This window comes from Geospiza fortis, unplaced genomic scaffold (assembly GCF_000277835.1).
Source record: "Geospiza fortis unplaced genomic scaffold, GeoFor_1.0 scaffold34, whole genome shotgun sequence".
In the NCBI taxonomy this organism is placed as follows: Eukaryota; Metazoa; Chordata; class Aves; order Passeriformes; family Thraupidae; genus Geospiza; species Geospiza fortis.
Genome location: NW_005054474.1, coordinates 580,046 through 601,458, shown reverse-complemented (window position 1 = coordinate 601,458; position 21,413 = coordinate 580,046). Strand labels below are relative to the sequence as shown.

The following is a 21,413-nucleotide window of genomic DNA, read 5'->3' as shown; positions in this document are numbered from 1 at the left end:
GAAAAGAAACTGTAAAAGGACAATGAAATGACCACATGCAGCAACTCTGACACTGCAATCAGCAGCACCAGCAAGAGAATGTTAACAGGAATATTTCATGCACAGTTTTCAGCAGGGTGAGAAATCACAGTTAGCTGGGAAATCCCTTGGCCAACTGGGTTCCAAGAGAAGATGCATCAAACTTAGAGTTGGCTTAACAACCAAGATGTGTTCCACAACCCATTTTAGGCTAAAGGGAGGATGGGTGGCTATTACTGGAGAGAAAGTGCAGTTCTTGCTTTACAGCAAGTAATTCTGCTTTTCATTTACACCTTGTGAGACACTTTTAAAATATAACCAAATATATGTACAAAGTTCTACAATAAGCCTGAAGTCTCGCTTTTACACAGGTGTGCTGAGCCCTGAATAGTTTCACATACTATTTCGTAATTTCAACATTACTCTTGCTTTTATCTAAAAGATCTTCCATTTAATGGAAAACTCAACAAGCTCAACTTTAGGATTTTTTTGTTTGTTTATAAAATCATGCAGCAAACCCCAAACTTAAAAGCATTTTCATATTTACTGCTTGAGCACTTCATGAAAACAAAGCAGAACTCCCCAGATTTTACTGCGATTGTTAGATTTTAGAGACCAGTCACCGTCTTTGGCTTGAGGTTCGCTTGCACCTTGGATCCTCCTTCTTCCTCTCCTCCTTCCTTCGTTTCCTGGACTGTTTGGTTTTAGCTCTTCTTTTCCTCTTTTTCCTCCTGCTCCTTTCGTTCTCAGCCTCACTCTCAGAGGAGGATTCTGAAGAGCTGGATGCACTGGAAGAGGACTCTGAGGCTTCTGAGTCAGAGCAAACTTTCTTCTTCTTCTCCAAAGCTTGAACAGATATTTTCAATTGATACTGTGCACATGTGTGTGCATGTAAAAGCACAAAGCACATCATTTGATAGATGTATAAATATACAAATGGGCCATTTTAGAAAAGCTCTGTGAACTTTTTCACAATATCAAAGAATCAAAATAAAATTTAATCTGATTGTGCCCAGTCTAAATCCATGTTGGTATTATACAAATATTTTCCAGCAAAGACAGAACACACAGATAAGCAAAGACCACTTATAGTAAAAAAAATAGGTGCTTTTGGAAACAATGCACAGGTTGCAAATCAAAGATTAAGAACAAATTAGTTTGCTGGCCCAGTTGTGTATTTTTTATTTTTAAAACTTTGTTATTTCCTCTTTTCTGCATCCTCACACTTTTACACTAGAGCTCCTCTTGACTTTCTCTAAAGGAGATAAATTACCACCTTACCCTAAGGAAAATCAGAAATTAGGTAGAAACATTCCACTAATTCACAGAGACTGTCCAAACATGTATTTAAGATCATCTATTCTCTATGAATCTTCATGAAAAGGAAAATAGAGCTTGACCACATATATTGTATATACTGACTTTACAGAATCTTAAAATAAACTTTTGGAGAGTGCACAAAATTCAACTTTAAGAAAAAAAAACATTTGTGTCCCCTCTTTTAAACACAGAAAAATAACTTTACATTCCTTTTTGAGTTTGTCATGTCAACCTCTAATATGAACAGGGGACAGATGTTGAGGGCAGAATTTTTTTTTTTTTGCTGTGCCTTCATCTCCTACACCAAGATTGACATTTTACAGGCTTGCAAGAATTAATTAAGACTCTACATGTCTACCATAATGATTTTTAGCTGTTGATGGAATTGTTGTACTCTCTGAGAACATGAGTGTTGGATTAAGCCCTTCTCTGACTCACTCATTTCTGTTTAAAATTCTGATACATCATCACCCATCTTATTTTTCAATTCTCAGTGATTACAGTCCCTCCTGTTCTGGGGGAAATCCCCGAGCTCCCAGGGTCACACTGGTACAATTATATTGATTAAACTCCAGCAGACCTTGAGTTCTTCCCTATTTGCTTCAAGAATGGACAAGCCACCCTGAGACCCATGAAAAACAACAGGAACTCTGTCATTCAGCAGCTTCTGTAGCACAGCAAGAAGAGAGATCAGGAACAGCTCCTGGGGGGGGGGGTGTTGGATTAAGCCTTTTTCTGACCCAGAGCTGGGGCAACTGAGAGGTGTTTTAAAAACTTTTATTCCATTTTCAGTCTCATGTGAAGGGTGGGACAATACAGATGTTATAATTGACGTTATTATAATTAGAAGCTAACTATTATTTAATTATAATATAAGTGTTTCTTGGCCTATCAGGTTTAGCCACACCATGCTGAAAATGCCTTAAAGCCAGTCATCTCAAGTTACTCTTTGTGGGTCTCACTACAGTGCATCTTTTATAGTTCTATTTCTCCAAAGTATCCAGTCTTATTTGCAAGGCCACCCTTTGAAACTTGTTCCTGGTTCCATTTCTCTCTCAGCAATGTCTGTCCTATTCCATGGCATTTCTAAGTCAGCATTTCTCATCTCAAGGTTTGCACACAGATGCACACACTGTGTGAGCCTTCTGTCAGGCTTGGAGAATTCCCTACAAATCCATTTCCCACACATAAACATCATGAATTTTGGGAATGTTGAATGAAATCCTGGGAACTCACCATCCTTGGCTGAGCTGGTGACCAGCACCCCGCAGTCAATGACTCGCACGTCTGCGTAGGGCCTGCTGGCGGTGTCGGTTTTGAGATTTTCTATCTGTTCTATGACTTCAAACCCAGAAATAACCAGCCCAAAGACAACGTGCACACTGCAGAAAGGAAGTGTTTACAAAGTACAAAACATCTATGAATCATTGTGGTGATTTTCCAATTAATTTCACATTTAAAAAGTCAGTCTGAGATAGAAACATTGAGCTCTTAATGCATTAAATAAGATTTTTTAATGATTTTAAGTTGAACGTTGACAACAATGCTAAGATTTTTATGCAATGTGAAACAAAGATCCAGTCTGACATCAAGTACTTCCCTCAAATTGAAGCAGTCTTGTCTCCTCTACAAGAGCAGGGTAAACAGATTAAAATTCCTAACCCACCCTTCTATTTTTGCAGTTTTGTGCAATAGGGATCAAGAGCCCATCTATAAACATGACAGAATTCCTCCCCAGAGAAGCAGAATTTATAGATCTCTACAAACCCAGGATACAATTTCCCCCTGGCATTGCAGGGACAGTTAAAATGAAGGAATCCTTGGTTTTGTTCTGTGGTACCACATTTCTCTTCCTGTCTTCCATTTGCCCCATAAATTTTAGAGATAAAAACAAGCCCCAAAAGAGATGACTGCTCAAATATATTGAGTTTGGCAATTCAACTCCCAAATTTATGGGCTGAGGGCAGCAAGCAGTTTTAAAGAAATAACCCTAGGATTTAAGACAATTCAAATTTTTGTCCAGCTTTAGGAAATAAGTTGCAACTTGAAATTTTTATAGAACTGAAACTTTTGTTTTCCATCTCATCCCATTGTATAATTTCCACAGAGTTAAGGATTTGTTTCCCCATTGTTGTCTACTTTCAATATAACTCTCAAACTTCAGCGATCATTTGAGAAATATGAAAGGATTCTTACCCATCGAGATGAGGAGCAGGTTTTGTTGTTCTGTTGGACAAACAGCAAGATGGGAAGATGGTAAAACAAAATAAAATCAGGGATTCAGATGAAGTAAAAGAGGAGAATGACACAGAAAAAAAAAAGAGGTGAAGGTAAGACAAAAATAGTGAAAAAACACAGTTAAATATATGGAATTAACAAATTAAAATTACAGATTATACACACAGGCTTTCTTAAACTTTTACATGGTGTTTGTCTGAAGTTTAGCTAAGTGTGCATACTGAAAGCTGTACCAAGTATCATTTCATGCATGCAGTAAACAATTTCCAAGTGTCTTTAAATACACATTTAATGTAACTTTATGATTTTTAATCACAGAGAAGATACAATTTGGTGATAAATATTAGGTGACCAATGGGATTTAAATGTTTCTGAGCTTGTTAGCTTCTTAGATTGCAAGGTCACTTTAAAGACAGTTTATTTTAAAAAAGAAGAGTTATGATATGTGAGAGATTCTCTGCTTCCCCTCACCTCCCACCACTTCTTTCTCACTCCCCATTTACCTGCTTGGCCTCCTGACTCAGAATACAAAGCAATATTTATGTCTTAAACCATCAAACACTTCAGCTCAAAACTGCACAGGCTTCCCAAAATCAACAGCAGACATTCTGTGCCACCTACACTTCACTGATAAATGCAGATTTCCTCCCTGTTTTTCAGCTTCTCACACTGAGCCTTTTGTACAAATCTTTTGGATTCTAATGTTGTGAATCCTTTTCTAAAAACAAACTAAAGTTACTTCTCCAAGTGAGCCTGAATTCCTGCAGCACAGGGGATCCTGCTATGCAGGAATATTGAGTAAAGAACATCAGAGCCTGCTCAAATATTGGGGGAGAAATAAAATAGAAATCACTTCTGAAAACATTCTCTCTCTCTCTCCTCCCAAGCACTATTGTGCTTTTAAAGCTTTCTTCCAATGAACTCAAAATAAATAATCAATCACAGGTGATTTTTCCAGATTTACAATAACACAGATTTGGTATGAAGCTTTTTACTGCTAGAATAAAATATTACTTCTTAAACACTTCTCTTCGCTCGACTTTTGAACTGTTAGGTCACAAAATCCTGCAGTGCTGAACACATCCCAAAAGGTGGAACTGTGAATCAGGAGTGTTTACACTCTTGATTTTTTTTTTTTTTAAGCTCCAAATGTCAACCAGCCCACCCACTTCCTTAACAGTGAATAATACAGAAAGCTTCTTTGGGTTAACACAGGAGAAGAAATGCTATTAACACAACATTAAATTTCTCAATAGCAGTGGGTGTTCTTTGATTTTTCCTTGCTAACACAGCACATTGCTACAAAAAGAAAAATCCTTATGGCTTTTGAAGCTCTTGAAGCAAGAGTTAACTGCATTAACAACCTGCTGCTAAGTAAACAGTTTAATTATGAAGCTGATTTAAAGGGGTGAAAAAAATAGAAGTGGGTTACTTCAATGAAACCAGTAGTAGTGAAGACTGAGGGTTTAGAATTAGCTGGAAACAGCAATAAGCTCAAAACCAGGGCTGGGGAGGCTGCAGGTGCTCCTGCCATGCTGCAGCAGCATTGGAGACTAATTAAGCAAATTACCTAAGCAGGAGCTGCCTTTGGACTGGTGCTTACTGAGCAGAGGAAGGGGTGGTTGGTGCATTAAAACCATGCAGAGGCTGCCCCACTCCCCTGGCACTCTGAGGTAAAATAAACAGGGTGTTGTCCTTGTTCACCAAGACAGAACTCCAGGAGAAGCTTTGTCCCGCAGGAAAACCTTTCAGATGCACCACAAGGACTTGGGTGACTGAACAATTTCCATGGAAAACAGAGCCCTAAATCCTTGTGGTGCCTTTGAAAGTTTTCTCACCTCAGGGTCAGGGCTGTAATGTGACATTTATTCTGCAAAGGTGCACTTTAAAAAAGCATTCCAAGGTTTTCTGCATCGATCCTTGAATATTTGCTTTGGCTTCAGAACTTAACCAGGAGCAAACCTACCTCCTGTCTTGGCACTGGGGAAACCTAAAGCCATAATGAGTTCATCCCCCCAAAATAATACTTTATTAGAACATTTCTATATAGAGCTCTCATCATTTTAACCATTCAAAATCTGCCTTTTAATAGACACTGTTATGCAGGTTAATTACAGAAGGACAAATACCTTTCTTCATTCAAGTTTAAATTGCTGAAGAGAAAATCATCTTTTTTGATAAAAGCATGTTCTTACCCACCCCCCCAAAGAACCTCAGGCCTAAGAAAGGGTTCAATGCACATAACAATATGATCAGAAAAACAAGAAAGAGAAAAACAGAAAGAAAAGGAAAGGACACAGCCTTAGAGGAATGAGACATTACCTTTGGAGCGCACGATGTAACACTGTTTCTGTAAATTTTACACAAAAATGGCAGAAATAAATTGTAATACATTTTCAGACAAAACTGAGTCTATGTTTTATTAAATACAAGTTTAAAATTATTATTAATCAAGTTGTATGCAGAAAAAGGATGCCTAAAAGAGGGCTCTAAATTTTCTTTAGAATACACTTTGAAAACTAAAGTTCTCCTTAAAAACAAAAAGAAAACTCGAGACAAAACCTGCTTGCAAAACTACTGCAAAAAACAAACAGTTAGAAAGAGAATGCCCCCACTCCCCTCTGAGTCTCAATCCAGCAAAAAATGCCCAACTTGAAGCAGATGAATAAGCAATTTCTGGGGGTTTATTCACATGCTTGCAGCTCCACAGGGGTTCAGAGGTTCTGCTGAATCCGTTCCCAAGCAGGAACTCCCCAGGCTGGCACACAAATGTTTGGATTCACAGAGGAAACGTGCGCAGCCAGGAGTTCCCAACTGCAGCCAGTCCACAGTTAGCTACATCCTCCTCCTACTATGAAGCTTTTCTACAAGTAAGAAAAATCAGTGTTTTCTCTAAAATATGTGCATTGATTGCTTCTGCTCAGAATTTTAGAACAAAAATCACATTGCAGGTGCAAAAAAAGCCCAAACAGCTGCAGCAGCTGATGCTGGATTTTACCCTGGTGTAATTCTGAGCAGCAGCAATGTTTGAAAACTGCATTATCAGCTGAGCTTAATCCACAGCCCTCCCCTCATCCCCAACAAACTATCAGTGATTAATTATCTCTTTGTTATTGATGACACATTCAAGTATCCTGGGAATATTTTCATTTTTCCATAAACTTTTGATCAAGCCAATAGGACTTGCTTGTGTGAGAAGTGCACGTGTACCAATAATGCTCAAAGATAATGCAACATCAGCCCCTTCCATTTGACATTTTTTCATTTTTGTATTAGTTAACTGTTCAATAATTAGCTCAAAGGATTTCATTCACAACAACAACAAAAAAAAAAGGAAATTATTAACTGTTGATTAGAAAAATACCTGGTTTGGGACACCAAAATGATATGAACTACTTTTAATGAGCTGGTAACATTCAGAAATAATTTGTAAAATCAAAACAAGAGTACTCCCAAATTATTTTATCCTTCATTTAGCAGATCAAAGTGGTTCCTTTGTTTCAGTTTATGAACTGGGCATGGCACTACACAGTAAAACATTTTTAAACCAAAAAATCCTATTTAGTTCTGAGCAAGAAAGCAGAGCTTGAGAGACATATTAAACTAACAACACCCTCAATAAGGAAAAAAAAAATCTGTCAGTAATAGGAAATCAGACTCAAGTTTTAAATAGCTGTGGAACAGAGAGACAAGAACTCCAAACATTTGAACTGATAAGGAACAGAACTCAGGACTCCTCTTTAGGTTGCACTAAGGGTTTATTCCTCAGCACACTCCACAGCTGAACTATAATAAAATAATTATGACACAAAACTTCCCTCTTTTCACAAAGAGGTTACTTTGTTTTGCTTCCTATTGCTGCTTCACTCTTCCATCTGCAGGGGCACTTGTGGTTTGCTACAAATGGAGTTTGGCAGATTTGGTGTGAGAGGGAAACAGAGCTGAGCAGTGGGAGGATCAGGAGTCATCAATGTTACTTTATTCCCTCATTTTCACCAGAACTGCACTATTCTGTACTGGGAATTCCTCCCTGGCAGGTGAGCCACAGGAATGATGGAATGGCTCTGAAGAGACAAGAGATTTCCAGAAAAAAAGAGAAGGGAGCACATGGCTCCAGAACATCCCCCAGAGGAATGCAGCCACTGAGCTGGAAAATCCAGAACAGCCCTGGGATCAGCTCTGTCTGTGCTCCCCCAGTTACTGCTGCTGATGGTGGCAGCAGCAGTTCAAAGCAGCTACTGGAGAGACAGAAAAAGAAAAGATGATTCTGGAGTGGTTCCTGCCAATCTCTGCCCCATCCTGGGGATTCCTAGCTTGGAATGGAAAGAGGACAGTTACAGATTTACACCCTCACATTGGTTTAGAACACTTGTAAAATCACTGAGGGTTCTACAGGAAGTTATTCACCAAAAAAAATCAAGAGTGGGGCTCCCTGAACACAGAGTCAATTTCTGACCTGGTGCCTTTACAACTCTCTCCAACACAAGCCTGCAATGAACTGCTAGAAACCTTTGGGTACAGAAAAGTGAAATTGCAGTATTTTACAAATCTAAAGGGATTCTCTCTGGATCCTTTCTGCTGAACTGCAAAATGCTGTGTTCCTCCAGAGCAGGAACTGTTTCTCAGGCACATGAGAGCAGACTTGGCCTATTTACAGCACATGTGCACTGAACTCACAATTCTCCCTCAGCTCCACTTTCTCCTTCCTGCTCAACTGTTGCTCCTACTCAGTTAAGGGAAAAAAAAAGCCAAAATAGGGAGGAAAATAGTCTACAAGCATTAAACCCAGCACTTCTGATACTGCACAGACACATTTCTGACTCCCTCCACCTCTGCACTGTGCCACTCTCCAGCACACCTGGATTTCAGTCCATGCTTTTCCCTGAAGCCTCCTAACATCACTTCCACTGCCTTCTCCATGCCCAGCTCTCACTGTTGCCCATAAATCCTCCAAGCTCTTCCATGCCAGAGAAATTCCTGACTACTCCAAGAAAGCTGATGATTTTTTAGGATGGCTCAGATGATTGTTTACATTAAAATGAGTCTGGACATTCTGTTTCAAGTAAAACTGTCCACTTTAAATCAACTTTTAGGCATTGCATTCCTGTGCCTGGTTTGCTGGTGCAATATGTCAAAGAGATATTTGTTGCCTGATTACTTCCTGTAAAGACTCATTATTCCAAACACAACTTTTCTCTGGAGAGCAGGGAATTCTGATGAATTAACAGAACCCTTATAGTCAGGATCCTTGCTATTATTTTAGCCCTACTTGGACAAACTGTTCTAGAAAAAATGATCACTTATTTGCACTCCCTATCTGCCACATTAGATGTGTATAAAATACAGCCTGAGAACAAATGCAGAGCTCTAAAGAAGCTCAGATGAACTATCTCCCTTTCTATAAATGTAATCAATGAAATGAAATAGATACAAATATTAAAAAAAATAATAATCTGAAGGCTACCACTGAATATTGCCTTTCACACACTTTTCAGGTTAAACATTTGAAGAATTTTTTTTTCAATTATAAACTACAGAGAAACTGAGCATTACTGGGAGTATAAAAAACACATTTTAATTTCAGCTTAAAACATAAAAGAAGAAAATATTTTATTAAAGAAAAGCTCTATAGATGCACTACACATTCCCTAAAGTCATCAGACAAATGCCACCCAGCAAGACTAACTGCTTTAATAAACTGTATGTTAAAGTGAAGGCACAAACTGCCTAGATACAACCTTTAGGAGCTGCTTCCCACTTGGAATCCTGATTCCCTCCCTGGCTCCAGAGCAGGCTGGTGCCTTCTCAGACATTAAATCTGCATGGGAAGGCAGGAGCTCCAGAGCATCCTCATCCTGAAGGCCACAGAGGACACCCCAGGAGCCTAAAGCTAAGCCTAACCAGAGCTAAATCCAGCTCTGGATTCCTGCAGAGCTCAGGTGAATCCAGCTCACGTGGAAGTTTTTAGGTTTCTTACTCTGCCTCAATTCCCACTGAACTCGCACTTTTTAAAGTGATGCTATGAAAAAAAAATATCAGAATTTTTCAAGGAATCTGCATCTTTCAAAATACTTCTATATATATGATGAAAGTGCTTTGAAATAATCTTCATTTATTGGCCTGTGTTAATTATAATTTAGTATCCAACACAACCTTGGGTTGTTTTGGTGTGTGGGGAGAGACAAGGTGTTTAAATCTGATTGAACAAGCTGAGCCTACCAAGCATCAGGGAAAGAAGATGACTTTGGAATCAAATGCAGGAGAGAAAAGAAACTTTAGAGCCCTCAAATGACAGCTGCTTGACTGATGTGACATCATTAGGTTTTCATGTTTAATGTTCAGATAAGCTTCAAAATGGAAAATTAAGGCAAGAGAACCCAAAGGCAAGTCACCAAGTAAAAAATAATGAAGCAATGCCTTCAGAGAGCTTATTAAGGCATGGAGTTGTATTTATATAAACTGTTTTCCATATTAATGTGCACACATATCCTTTCAGATTTATTGTAATGAAGCACAACATGTACAATTTCTTTTGAAGGGAACAGAAAACAAGCTTTTGAAACAATTTTATCTCTATGGAATGTCTAAACAGTGCTAAGTGTGAGACTTTCTTTTAGGTTCCTATGCATCTTCCATTTTCAGGACATTTTTTAGGAAAAGACCTAAAAATGTTTCTTATCTGAACTACATCATATCATACTGAAGATCTTTTTCAGGCAAAGAAAAAAAAAACAGAATTTCTGAGGACAATTTACTCCTTTACTGAAGACAGGGAAGCGCCATTCATTCTTATCCCCCAAGAAAGATGGCAAAGAAAAAAAGATTTTTTTCTAGTTAAGTAACTATGCTAAAATTGACTTTTCAAACCCCACTGTTGTTTCACAAAGGATGTCCAGACTAAAGTTACCAACCTGCTCTTTCCAAATACAAACTGGTAAAGATTAACAGGAGGCAATTTTGAAAAGGGAGTTAACAAAAGGAATAATCACATCAAAGTTTGCAAGCTTAAAAAAACTGACACTCAACCTAAAATACACCTGCTTTGACTTGGCAACCCCAATTATCAGACCTGAGTGTTTTACTTATGAGTAAAGGTCAAAGTGTTTTCTGTAATTTCTGGAATTTAACACAATGTGGTTACTAGAATGACATTTTTTAAAGGTAATGAAGGAAAAATCTGATTATCAGCACATCAATCTACATAGTGTTGGTATATGCACAAGTTAACAGCATTATGATGTATTAAAAAAGCATATCAGGAACAAATACTCAAAAAAAATAATAATAGTAATCATAAGAAACAAATAAAAATTCCCACTTATTCTTCTCCTGAAAAAACAACAAACAAAACACCCCCCGAAAGCAAATCATAAATCATCATTTTTTAAAGAGCAAAACCATATAAACCACCTGTAGATCTCACTCCCCCTTACACACAATGCTCATCACTGTCATTTGCAGATAATCTGATGAGATTTGTGCACCCACAAAGCAAAGAATCTATTTCCTGGCCGCTAAGAACTGAACATAAATCATATTTTTAGGGAAAAAAGCCACAAAGGAAGAACATCCAGTGAGCACCATTTAATCTAAATGAATGCCACAAGGAAATATTGATCTCTAATAATTCCTACAGCAGGTGCCACTCAGTCCTAGCCAGGATCAGATGGAGAACATGGATATGGATAATTTAGCAATACCATCTTTCTCATGAACAGCGCTTCTCTGTGTAAGAAAAGCTCCACTGTGGGATCACTTCTACTCACATGAAAAATTGGGAACCATTGGTATGTTTCCCTCGGTTTGCCATTGACAAAAGGAACGCTCTGTCATGTTTGAGAATAAAGTTTTCATCTGTTTGAAGAAAAAATATGTTTGTCAGATTTTCCCTGGCAAGGGAGGCAGGTTGTTTTCTTAGTAACTTATGGATGCTCTAAGGAGAAATTCTGCTGCTGCTGGAGAAACAGGAACAGGTTGGAGGAAAAACAACAATCAGGTTTAAACAAGTCTCTTCAAATTACAGTTGAGACAAAACTTTGGTTCTTAAAATGGTGTCGATATAGTGCAAACATTTCTAATTAAAAATAATTCAAGCCATTATGAGTGTCTTCAATAAACATTAGAGAATGGATTTAAATCCTGAGTTATTTGGGTAAGAACAAGGTTGGCAGAATTATTGACATTCTAAAACAGGAATTAACACACATGATGCTGTTATTGACACTCCAGGTAGAAAGGTCAGGAGAAAAAGCTGATTATTTCCCTGGTATGGCACACTAAAAATGCCACTTCTACACTCAAAAGTGGAAGTCTCAAAGCATAGAAGGGAAAAAACCTCTCTGTATCTGAATCTAAATATAAAAGCAACTAAGAATAAACAGAACATGCATTTTATATTGCAGTGAATTAAAGAGGAGTTCTGGCTGTACAGCAGAATATAAAACCAGATCTTCTCCAGGTCATTTCCAAAGATAAAAATACCAATTTGAATGTACAAAGCTATTAATTTTTAGATCACATATCAAAACACAATCCTGCATATTTAGCACTCACCATGAGAAACAAACCCTGAGTAACTTCTTAGTAAATGGATCTGTTCAAGCTTTTCCTTGACTAAAAACTTCAATAGTCCCACATCAAACTGTGTCTCTTTTTTAAGAGAAACTTAGTTTCATGCATCTAACCACACACAGAACCAGAGGCTGTAAATAAATATATTCACTGTCTTAACACTTGAATATTGCAGTAACCACCTGGTTTTTTAAAGAAATAATTCTATGTCTTTAAACAAATAATTTAAAAACTCACCATTTTCCTTCCAACAGATTTTTACAAGAGGTAATTGTACATTTATTTCTCAATTCTTTGCAAGGAAAATGACTTGTGTAGCATATAAATAAAGTCAGAAATAAACCCTAAGCATACAAACCTTGAGTAGGGAAGGGGAGGAAAAGGGACATTAACAAAAGAAGAAATCACTGTTTAGAGCTGGAATTATGTGGATTTTCTCTCAGAATAAGTCATGAACCCTCAGAAAGGTTAGACACAGAACTCTTTATTTCTCCAAGCAACACAGATATCCATCTACAAAGGGACTTAGCAGTTGTCTACATATAATTTACTAGGGAGGGGACAAGGGAACAGAGTTTGAATTTGTGTTACTGAGCTTTTGTCTCTTACCTTTTCATTTTGCAAAAGACCACATTCTCTATAAACAAAAGAATATGTTGACAGTTTTAGGCAGGAAGATAGGAGTTTATTCATGAATAAAGTTGCCTAGCCTCCATGCTGAAAGTCATGTTTAACCAATTATGTTAGCCTTAATTAATTGTCAATTTAAGTTAAATATTAACAAAAAATTATCCGAAAGTCATGCATATAAAAGGAATTCTCATGCAACATTAGTTTCATGCAAAAATGTGATCTATGAGTGAACCTGTTTTCATTAAGTAGTTTGGGAATCAAGACTTGTTTATCTCAGGACTGAACAGAGAATCTGCAAAGACATATTTGATATTTGCTCTTACCTTTGAAATAGCCACCATAAATAGATTCACCTCCTTTTCCATTACCTACAGATCAAAAAGCAGCAATGAAACAACTTTTGGTTGAAAACTTTTTGTTTCATTTATATAAAAGCTGTGCATAACATTCCACCGGCACTTGACTCTCAAAATAGGAGGTTCCATCCTCAGGCTCTTTTGGCCCAGGATTTCAGGACACAGTGAAAACAGACATTTTGGTAAGGACAGGTATTTCAGGAAAGGAACTAAAAATCCAGAAAAACTCCTTCTGGAGACATTTCTAGCTCATTTAATGCTTTATTATTTATTTTAAACTTATTCAAACAGTTAAATTCCTGTACCAACAGAACATCACCAGGGTTGCCTCTATTGCAAACCCAGGAGTGAAAAGCAGTTCAGACTAGAGTTTGCACTTGAATTGTTTTAATAAGATGGAATATCATAAAATCCTTCAGTGAGGAGTTTTTTCCAAACAAATATTACATCAGCTGAAACATTTTAGAACTTCAAAAATTAACAATGCAATGGGTGATCTATGCTATACTTCACACAAATGAAGGATTTTTATGGCATTGTAACACTTTCATGGTATTTTCTGAAGTTATGAACACAAAAATGATAACATTTCTGGCCCATTTCAAACATGGCAGTTTTAAAAGCCCATTTTACCTTCACTGAAGTCCCCACCCTGAATCATGAAGTTTTTAACCACACGATGGAACGTGGTGCCTTTGTAGCACAGCTTCTTCCCAGTTGTTTTGCCAATTCCTTTTTCACCTGCAAGAAGGTGAAACAAAAAGAATCCACAGATTGTCACTGAACAAATTCCAAAGGTTTCCCTCCCTAGTTCTAATGGACATGGCAGCCATAACTAAAAGATAACACAGTCCTACCTGATGCCTTTTCACCATCCAGAACGGGGGTCTTTACAAGGGGACTCAGAGGTGAAAATCAGGTTGTTTCTTAAAAAATCTCCTTTTCCCCCTCAAGGAGGAGTGTGTAAATCTACTCAGGATAATTTATAAAAAAACAAGAGTTCAGGATAATGGTGGGTTAGCTATTTTCTGTGGGTACAGCTACACTCCTATGCAGGTCACAGTATCCTTTTCAAACCACTCGCACATCTGGATGTGCCAGATGATTCCCAAGAGAAAAGCCAGGAAAACAGGTTTCAACTCAGTTTCAGTGTGATCCACACTTGGAAAAGAGGGACTGAGCCACTCTAAGCTTCCACACCTTCCTCAATCCATGCACAGTGTCTGGCCAGCCCTTTACAGCAGCTGCAGATCAGGTGGGCTGGAGATTTTTGAGTTACTGATCCCAAAACCTCAAGTTTCATTTGCACTTCCAAAATTCAGAAGAGAAGCTGCCCTGGGCTTCTGGATGAGGTGACAATGACAGGAAGGGCTGAGGTTCAAGGCAGTAGGTCCATGAGGGATTTATGCTGGTCAAGAGACACTGACTGGAGCTTCCCAGAGGAGGGGAGCTGGCAAAATGTGGCAATTAACAGTAATAGGTTATAATAAAAATAATAATATTATACACTGTACAACAGTTAAAGCACCACATTATCCACATGTACAGGGACTGAGCTGCTCCAAGCTTCCACACCTTCCCCAATCCTTGTCAGGCCAGCCCTTTACAGCAGCTGCAGATCAAGTGGACTGGTGATTTTTGATTTAGTGGTCCCACAACCTCAAGTTTCATTTGCACTTCTTCCAAAATTCAGAAGAGAAGCTGCCCTGGGCTTGTGGATGAGGTGACAGTGACTGGCAGGGTGAGGTTCTAGGCAGTAGGTCCATGAGGGATTTATGCTGGTCAAGGGACACTGACTGGAGCTTCCCAGAGGAGGGGAGGTGGTAAAATGTGGCCATTACAGTTAAAAGATTATTATTATAATATTATACACTGTACAACAGTTAAAGCACCACATAATCCACATGTACAGGAGATGCAGTGCACTGAAACAAGAATTAACAGAATAAATAACAGGACTAATAACCCAATGTTCAGTTTCACCCCATCACTGGTTATGGAATAGGTATTTGATGCTGGCTTAGAGGACATTTCACCAAATATTCTGCACTCTCAGAAATGCAGATACACTCATTACCCTGAGCCAACACTCCCCTGCTGCAATCTATTACTCTGCCACCCCAAATTACCTGCCAGCTCAATCATCCCAGATTTGCCATTCCAAGCCATCACTGCCAGGGCAAAGGGGACTTTGTGGCACAAAACCCACTCAGGGCACTGCTGTTTATCCTCCCTCACTCATGGAATACATATTTATTAGTTATTTACCTGGCTCTCCACACCCATAATCCCAATCCACTCCTCCTCCTACCTCATTTTTGATTTCCACATGAGTTATGCAAGCAAAGCTGTTTATTACAGGGATGGACACACTCCTCCCCTCTTCGCACAGCACTGAAAACCTTCATCAAACACCACCATGGAATATCTGCCTGCAAGTTTGGTCATGTCTCAGGATGTCCCTCAGGGCTATGGAAAATCCCCTCAGAGATGGGATCCTGCATGGCATTGAGCTGGAACAGTTACATTCCTGTGCCAACAGAACATCACCAGGGCTGCCTCTACTGCAGACCCAGAAGTGAAAAGCAGTTCAGACTGGATTCTGCATTTGAATTGTTTTAATAAGATGGAATATCATAAAACCCTCCAGTGAGGAGTTTTTACACATTTTTCCAAACAAATATTACATCAGTTGAAACATTTTAGAACTTCAAAATTTAACAATGAAATGGGTGATCTATGCTATACTTCACACAAATGAAGGATTTTTATGGCATTGCAATACTTTCATGGTATTTTCAGAAGTTATATGTTATGAACACGTAAATAACATTTCTGTTCCTTTTAAAGCTTAAAATTAAAGCTCTTAAACAGAGCTGGTGGTGAGATGGGAGCTTTGGCTGTGGCCAGAAGTCCCCATCCCTTTTCTTACCCCCCTTTTGGGTACTGCCAGTGCTTTCCCAGGTAAAGACACAGCAGTTGTTCCACTGGCAAGGGCTGCAGCACCTCCCTAAGCCCAGACACTTTCACACAACATCCAGCACACTGCTCTTGAGCTCAGCTTCTCTTCTGCTTCAGGCCAAACACCAGCCTTGTTCTTTTTGCTTTAGACATGCATGAAGTTTGGCAGGAAAAGAAAAATCCTTGTCTTTGTGCCCCATCCTGCCTGAGCAGCTCTTTCCATGCCCTGCAAAGCCCTTGGCAATGGGATGGCAGAGGGGAATTGGCTGCCCTGGTAGCACCTGGACTGGCAGCTCAGTGTGACCCTCTGTGAATTGGGTGCCAAGGGGTGCCAGTTTGGGATCAGAAGGGAATCAGCTCCTGACAAACACCACAGCAGATGGGCCCAGCTTTGTTCCATAGGTGGGCAGCATCTGCAAGGCCACCTGCTGGAATTTAAAAAGGACATTTCCAGGGGCCAAATCTACTTCTGACAGCAATGCCAGGATCACTCTGTCCTCCTCCATCTGCCAAAAATACCATGGCTTGATGATGGCTTTATGCAGATCATATGGTCCAGAATGGGACAGCATCACCTCTCCATTGTAATTTACCTCCTCAGGTGGGCACAGGCCTTGCAGGTGGCTGTGGTTTGTACTTGGATAAACAAATAATTATTATCAATAAAAAAATCCCTATTTAGTATTAATTTTAAACTTACTCAAACAGTTACATTCCTGTACCAACAGAACATCACCAGTGTTGTCTCTACTGCAGACCCAGAAGTGAAAAGCAAAAGTATGCTCCTAAATGTATGAAATCTTTGAAAAATACATAATTAATAAAGAAAAAATTGGTATCTCTACAGGTTGTAAAATAATCCATAGAAGCCTCACTGTTGGGCAGAAGATGGAAGAAGACATTCATAACTATCAATAAAATCACTATCAATAAAATTGCTAACATTAAAAATGTAATTGATTAACAATAAAAATCTGAAATATCAGCTACATACCCGAGCACAAGCAGAGGAAGTTCTTACAAGTCTTTGGACAAATGTCTGAGAAGAGCTGAAACATAATCCGACCAACTAGAAAATAATTTTAAAAAAATAGATTTTTAGAACTGGCTGGAATAAGAAAATCTGCATATAAATCAATCTGTATATTCTAAAATTGTAATTTTCTGAGAAAAGGTTACTTTATCAAGCAGAATAAGAAAATATCTTAAGTGTGCATATATTAGAACACACAGCAAGAAAGAAGAATAACAGAGTAGTAAAAAACAGACAATAAGTAATAACATTCCATCCAATTTATCAGAAGACCTAGAGATTCCATTGTGATTTGAACCTGGAAAGCCAAGCTGATTTACTAAAATAGTTTAATCATGTCAGATCTTTTCCATTTTGAAAATGATTTCCCATAAATACAGATCCTCAGAGAGCTGGAGCAATTCCCTCCCCAATTACTGTGTTTATACAAATACATTAATAATCACATTTGCACAGTTTTCCCTGTGATCATTACCTACAAAGTCCAACTGGCTTAGCTCCATATTGTGCTGAGGATTACAGCTGCATTGGCACTCTTGGCCTAAAATCCTTCAGTTTGAAAAAAACCCAGATGAATCAAACAGGGAAGATGAAAGGCAGGCAGGACTAATGCTCCACTTGCCAGATATTATGAACTAAATATTTTCTCTTTGCTACTGGTGGTGGTTGTGTTATGGACCTTCCAAATCTATTAAAATACTGCTGAAAAGTGGTTGAATATAAAGAAAACTGGTTTTAAAATTGATTTACATTTTCTATTTTATTTTCCAAGATACTGGGATGTAAAGTACTTTTTAAAAAATCCATGACAAACTGCTCCCAAATGTATGAAATCTTTAAAAAATACATAATTAATAAAGAAAAAATTGGTATCTCTGCAGGTTGTAAAATAATCCATAGCAGCCTCACTGTTGGGCAGAATTACAAGGAGGCCAGCAATAATCTGTCAATGAGCACTACACTCTAGTGGTGCACACTGGTAAGACTTCATTTTAAAAAGTAACTACTCCAGGAATAACTTCTCTTTTCTTTCCTTTAAAGAAAAAAAAAAATAAGTTCAAATGTATTTCATTCATTACTTAAAAAAAGAAAAAAATTGAGAGGCTCCTAAGAAACTGCATTCAATTTTAAGGCTCTGTCCAAATATATACACTTATAAGATGGTGAATTGTTGGTTCAGAAAGGAAGAAATAAAATAACAGCATCAGTACTTGATAATCTTAGATAAAAATTCAAGATGCCTTGAGCTGTTGAAAGGTCTGAATCTCATTAACTGCAGCAAGAATGTTCTCTAAGCATTCATCACGACAGCAGGAACATCCAAAGGAAATGGGTAGGGAGAGTGTCCAAAGAATGAAGAAATGGAGAATATTCAAAGATCCCCATCAAACAGCAGTTCTGTAACTACCACTATGACAGAAAGGCTATTTGCAGGTGAAGAAACCGCTGTAAGCTGCAAGGATTGAACATTCCTACAAGGAACACAACAGACCAGACAGTTTAGTAGAAGGGTTACCAATTTTCATTCTAGCCCAGGAGTTCAGGAGAACACAAACCCCACTCCCATTCCTCTGCTGCACAAACTGAGCAGTGACTGAATGCTTCAGAGAGCCACGTGCAGGTTGTACAGAGTCATGGAAGAGAACTCACAATGCTTTGGGTCAGAAGGGACTTTAAAGTTCATCCAGTCCCAGCTCTACTGCCATGGCAGGGACACCTTCCACCATCCCAGGCTGCTCCAACCTACCAGGTACACAGAGGAGGTCTTAAGGGACAAAGGACACCTGGATGGCCCAATGTTCACCCAGGGGTAGGGGGCATCTTTTGAATTCTGCCAATCACTCGATGCCCTTCTGGAATGCCAGGACTGACAGACAGCACTCACCAGGGGTCAGGGGGTGCAAAGGAGAAGTGATTGACACACTTGGGGAAGGAATCTTCAGGGAGAAACCCGGGGTATCTGAGGCAAACCATGACATCACACTGTAACATCAAGCCCTGTCCAACCTGGCCTTGGACACTTCCAGGGATCCAGGGGCAGCCACAGCTTCTCTGGGCACCCTGTGCCACGGCCTCAGCACCCTCCCAGGGAACAATTTCTACTTAATATCTCATATAAACCCATCCTCCTTCAGTTTAACACCTTGTCCCACTGCTCCATGCCCATGTGAGTCCCTCTCCAGCTCTCCTGGGGCCTCTCTAGGTCCTGGAAGAGACTCTAAGCTCTCCCTGGAGCCTTCTCTTTTCCAGGCTGAAGGGCCCCAACTCTCTCTGTCTCTGCAGGAGAAGATTCCTCCTGCATTCACTGTGTGAAATAACACACGACACTTTCCAGGGAAAAAGCTGTCACTACCCCCATTCTGCTCTCAGCCCAGCTGCTGCACCACCAAGGTGCCAGCTGCCAAGCAACTGAGGGCTGTTAGTCCCTGCAGCCTCCAGAAGGGACTTGTACTCTGAGGCATAAATTGTAGAAGGATTTTGCTGCAAACCCACCACATTTAGCACCTGAAGCAGCAGACACCACCACCGTGGTGTTCCATTGGAAGAACTCTCTTATGTTCTAGCAGATGACAAGGCAGAAGATGGAAGGAGACGTTCATAACTAAGGTATCACTTCCAGCAGTATTTTTCACCAGTGCTTTGTCAATAACAAAGTCTGCCCATAGGTTGGAAGGGACCTTAGAGATCACCTAGTTCCAACCCCTCTGCTGTGGGCAGGGACACCTTCCACTAGATCAGGTTACTTCATGCCCATCCAGCCTGATCCCTTTATGCCCTTTAATCCTACAAATTGTAATGCACATCTATCCAAGATCCAAAGATGACAGATGCACTTTATAAGATGAGGGTTGTGTAAAACCTGGAGCACTGCTTACCCAGCTCCATGCAGCCACACCAAACGCTGCTGTCTGCTCCTGAGCCACAAACCACACACTGTGAATCCATCTGCTGGGTTACTGCCTGCATTTTACTGCAACTGCATGAATACCATTAGCACTGAGAGGTTGTATTTTCCACTGACAAACAGGCAATGAAATGTGCCAGAGAAAGATCAAACCCATTTTCACACCTTGGTCAAAGATGCAGGAAAGAACAGCTGCTAATAAAAAAAAATAATAGAAGTATGTATGATTAGCAGCTACAGATCTTTCTCTTGCCTCATCCTTCACCAAAAAAAAGAGAAAAATCTCATTTTAAACTTGGAACTGAGGTATATGCTGATAAAACACAGATAAAAAAAGCATTTGAGAGGCTACTTATTTCCCCAGATTTAAACACCTCTTCTGTGAGATGATCCACCTTCACTGCAGACAATTTCCAATGCTTTCTTCAGCTTCATTTCCCCAATATAAAGGTTAAGTGATCTGATCAGGGAACAAGCTCTCTGTGACTAACCATAATATTTGAACAGTAAATTAAAACAAACAAACAAAAATCGCTACAAAGTCAGTCAAGCAAGCAAAAGCTGCTCACAAACCTACCCAGAGCCCTCAGTTGGCTTTAACCAAGAAATGACAGCACAGACACCTCAGCTCCAGGCTAAAGTAAAAACTGCTGGGATTGCATTTGCCTATTATTTATGCAACAATAATTTGATAAAAGTATTATTTGTAAACAGGCTTTGAACTTATTTTTTAAAAAATCAGAGTAAGTGATGAAAGAAATAAGTACATCATTTAAGTGATGCATGATATAAGTGATGCCTATATAAAATCTAAGCTGTCTGGAAATTTGATGAAGTGCTCTCTGCAGCTAATGAGCTGTTCCAATTAGAGAAACCAGAAAGCAAAATGACCAAAAATAATCCAATTTCAGAACTCTGTCTTCAAACTAAAAGATGATTTTTTTTTTCCTTTTGTTTTTGAACTCCTTAACAATTTTCCAGCTGCGGAAGAGCTAGTACTTGATTCAAATTAAGTGGCAGAAACTCAGGGTAGGAATGTCCATGCTACACTGAAATAAGGGCTCCTGCTAGCAAAGTTTATTAAAAAAATCATTGATTTCAAATGTTTATTGTTTCAAAGGTAAATCCTCTAATTTAGCTGCTTAACCTTTTGGGAAAAAAACCCCTTTGGAGCCAAACACACATTGTTTCAAGCTCTCCCCCAAGTAATGTGAAATGTTTTGCTACATTTTATTATGTTTGAACCACACAGGTATCAAGTACAGCGACACACTCCCAAAACAAACCTGGTTTTTCAAAACTGTATCTACTGGATTTTATCTTTTCTCAATTTCTTAAGAGTAAACCAAACAAGAGGTATTTTTCCCAGCCTATCAGC

General features: G+C 39.0%; 1 protein-coding gene across 1 annotated transcript in view; it reads right to left on the bottom strand.

Moving 5' to 3' along the window:
• Positions 1–21,413, bottom strand: part of NKTR (natural killer cell triggering receptor) — a 38,380-nt gene that overhangs the window by 12,686 nt on the left and 4,281 nt on the right. The window contains exons 2-9 of the mRNA XM_031062954.1: positions 17,092–17,166; positions 13,770–13,877; positions 13,104–13,148; positions 11,343–11,430; positions 3,535–3,564; positions 2,575–2,720; positions 642–864; positions 33–52 (exon numbers count right to left, since the gene is read on the bottom strand). Of these exons, the coding sequence (XP_030918814.1) occupies positions 33–52; positions 642–864; positions 2,575–2,720; positions 3,535–3,564; positions 11,343–11,430; positions 13,104–13,148; positions 13,770–13,877; positions 17,092–17,166 (735 nt within the window). The remainder of the gene's footprint in view (positions 1–32; positions 53–641; positions 865–2,574; positions 2,721–3,534; positions 3,565–11,342; positions 11,431–13,103; positions 13,149–13,769; positions 13,878–17,091; positions 17,167–21,413) is intronic.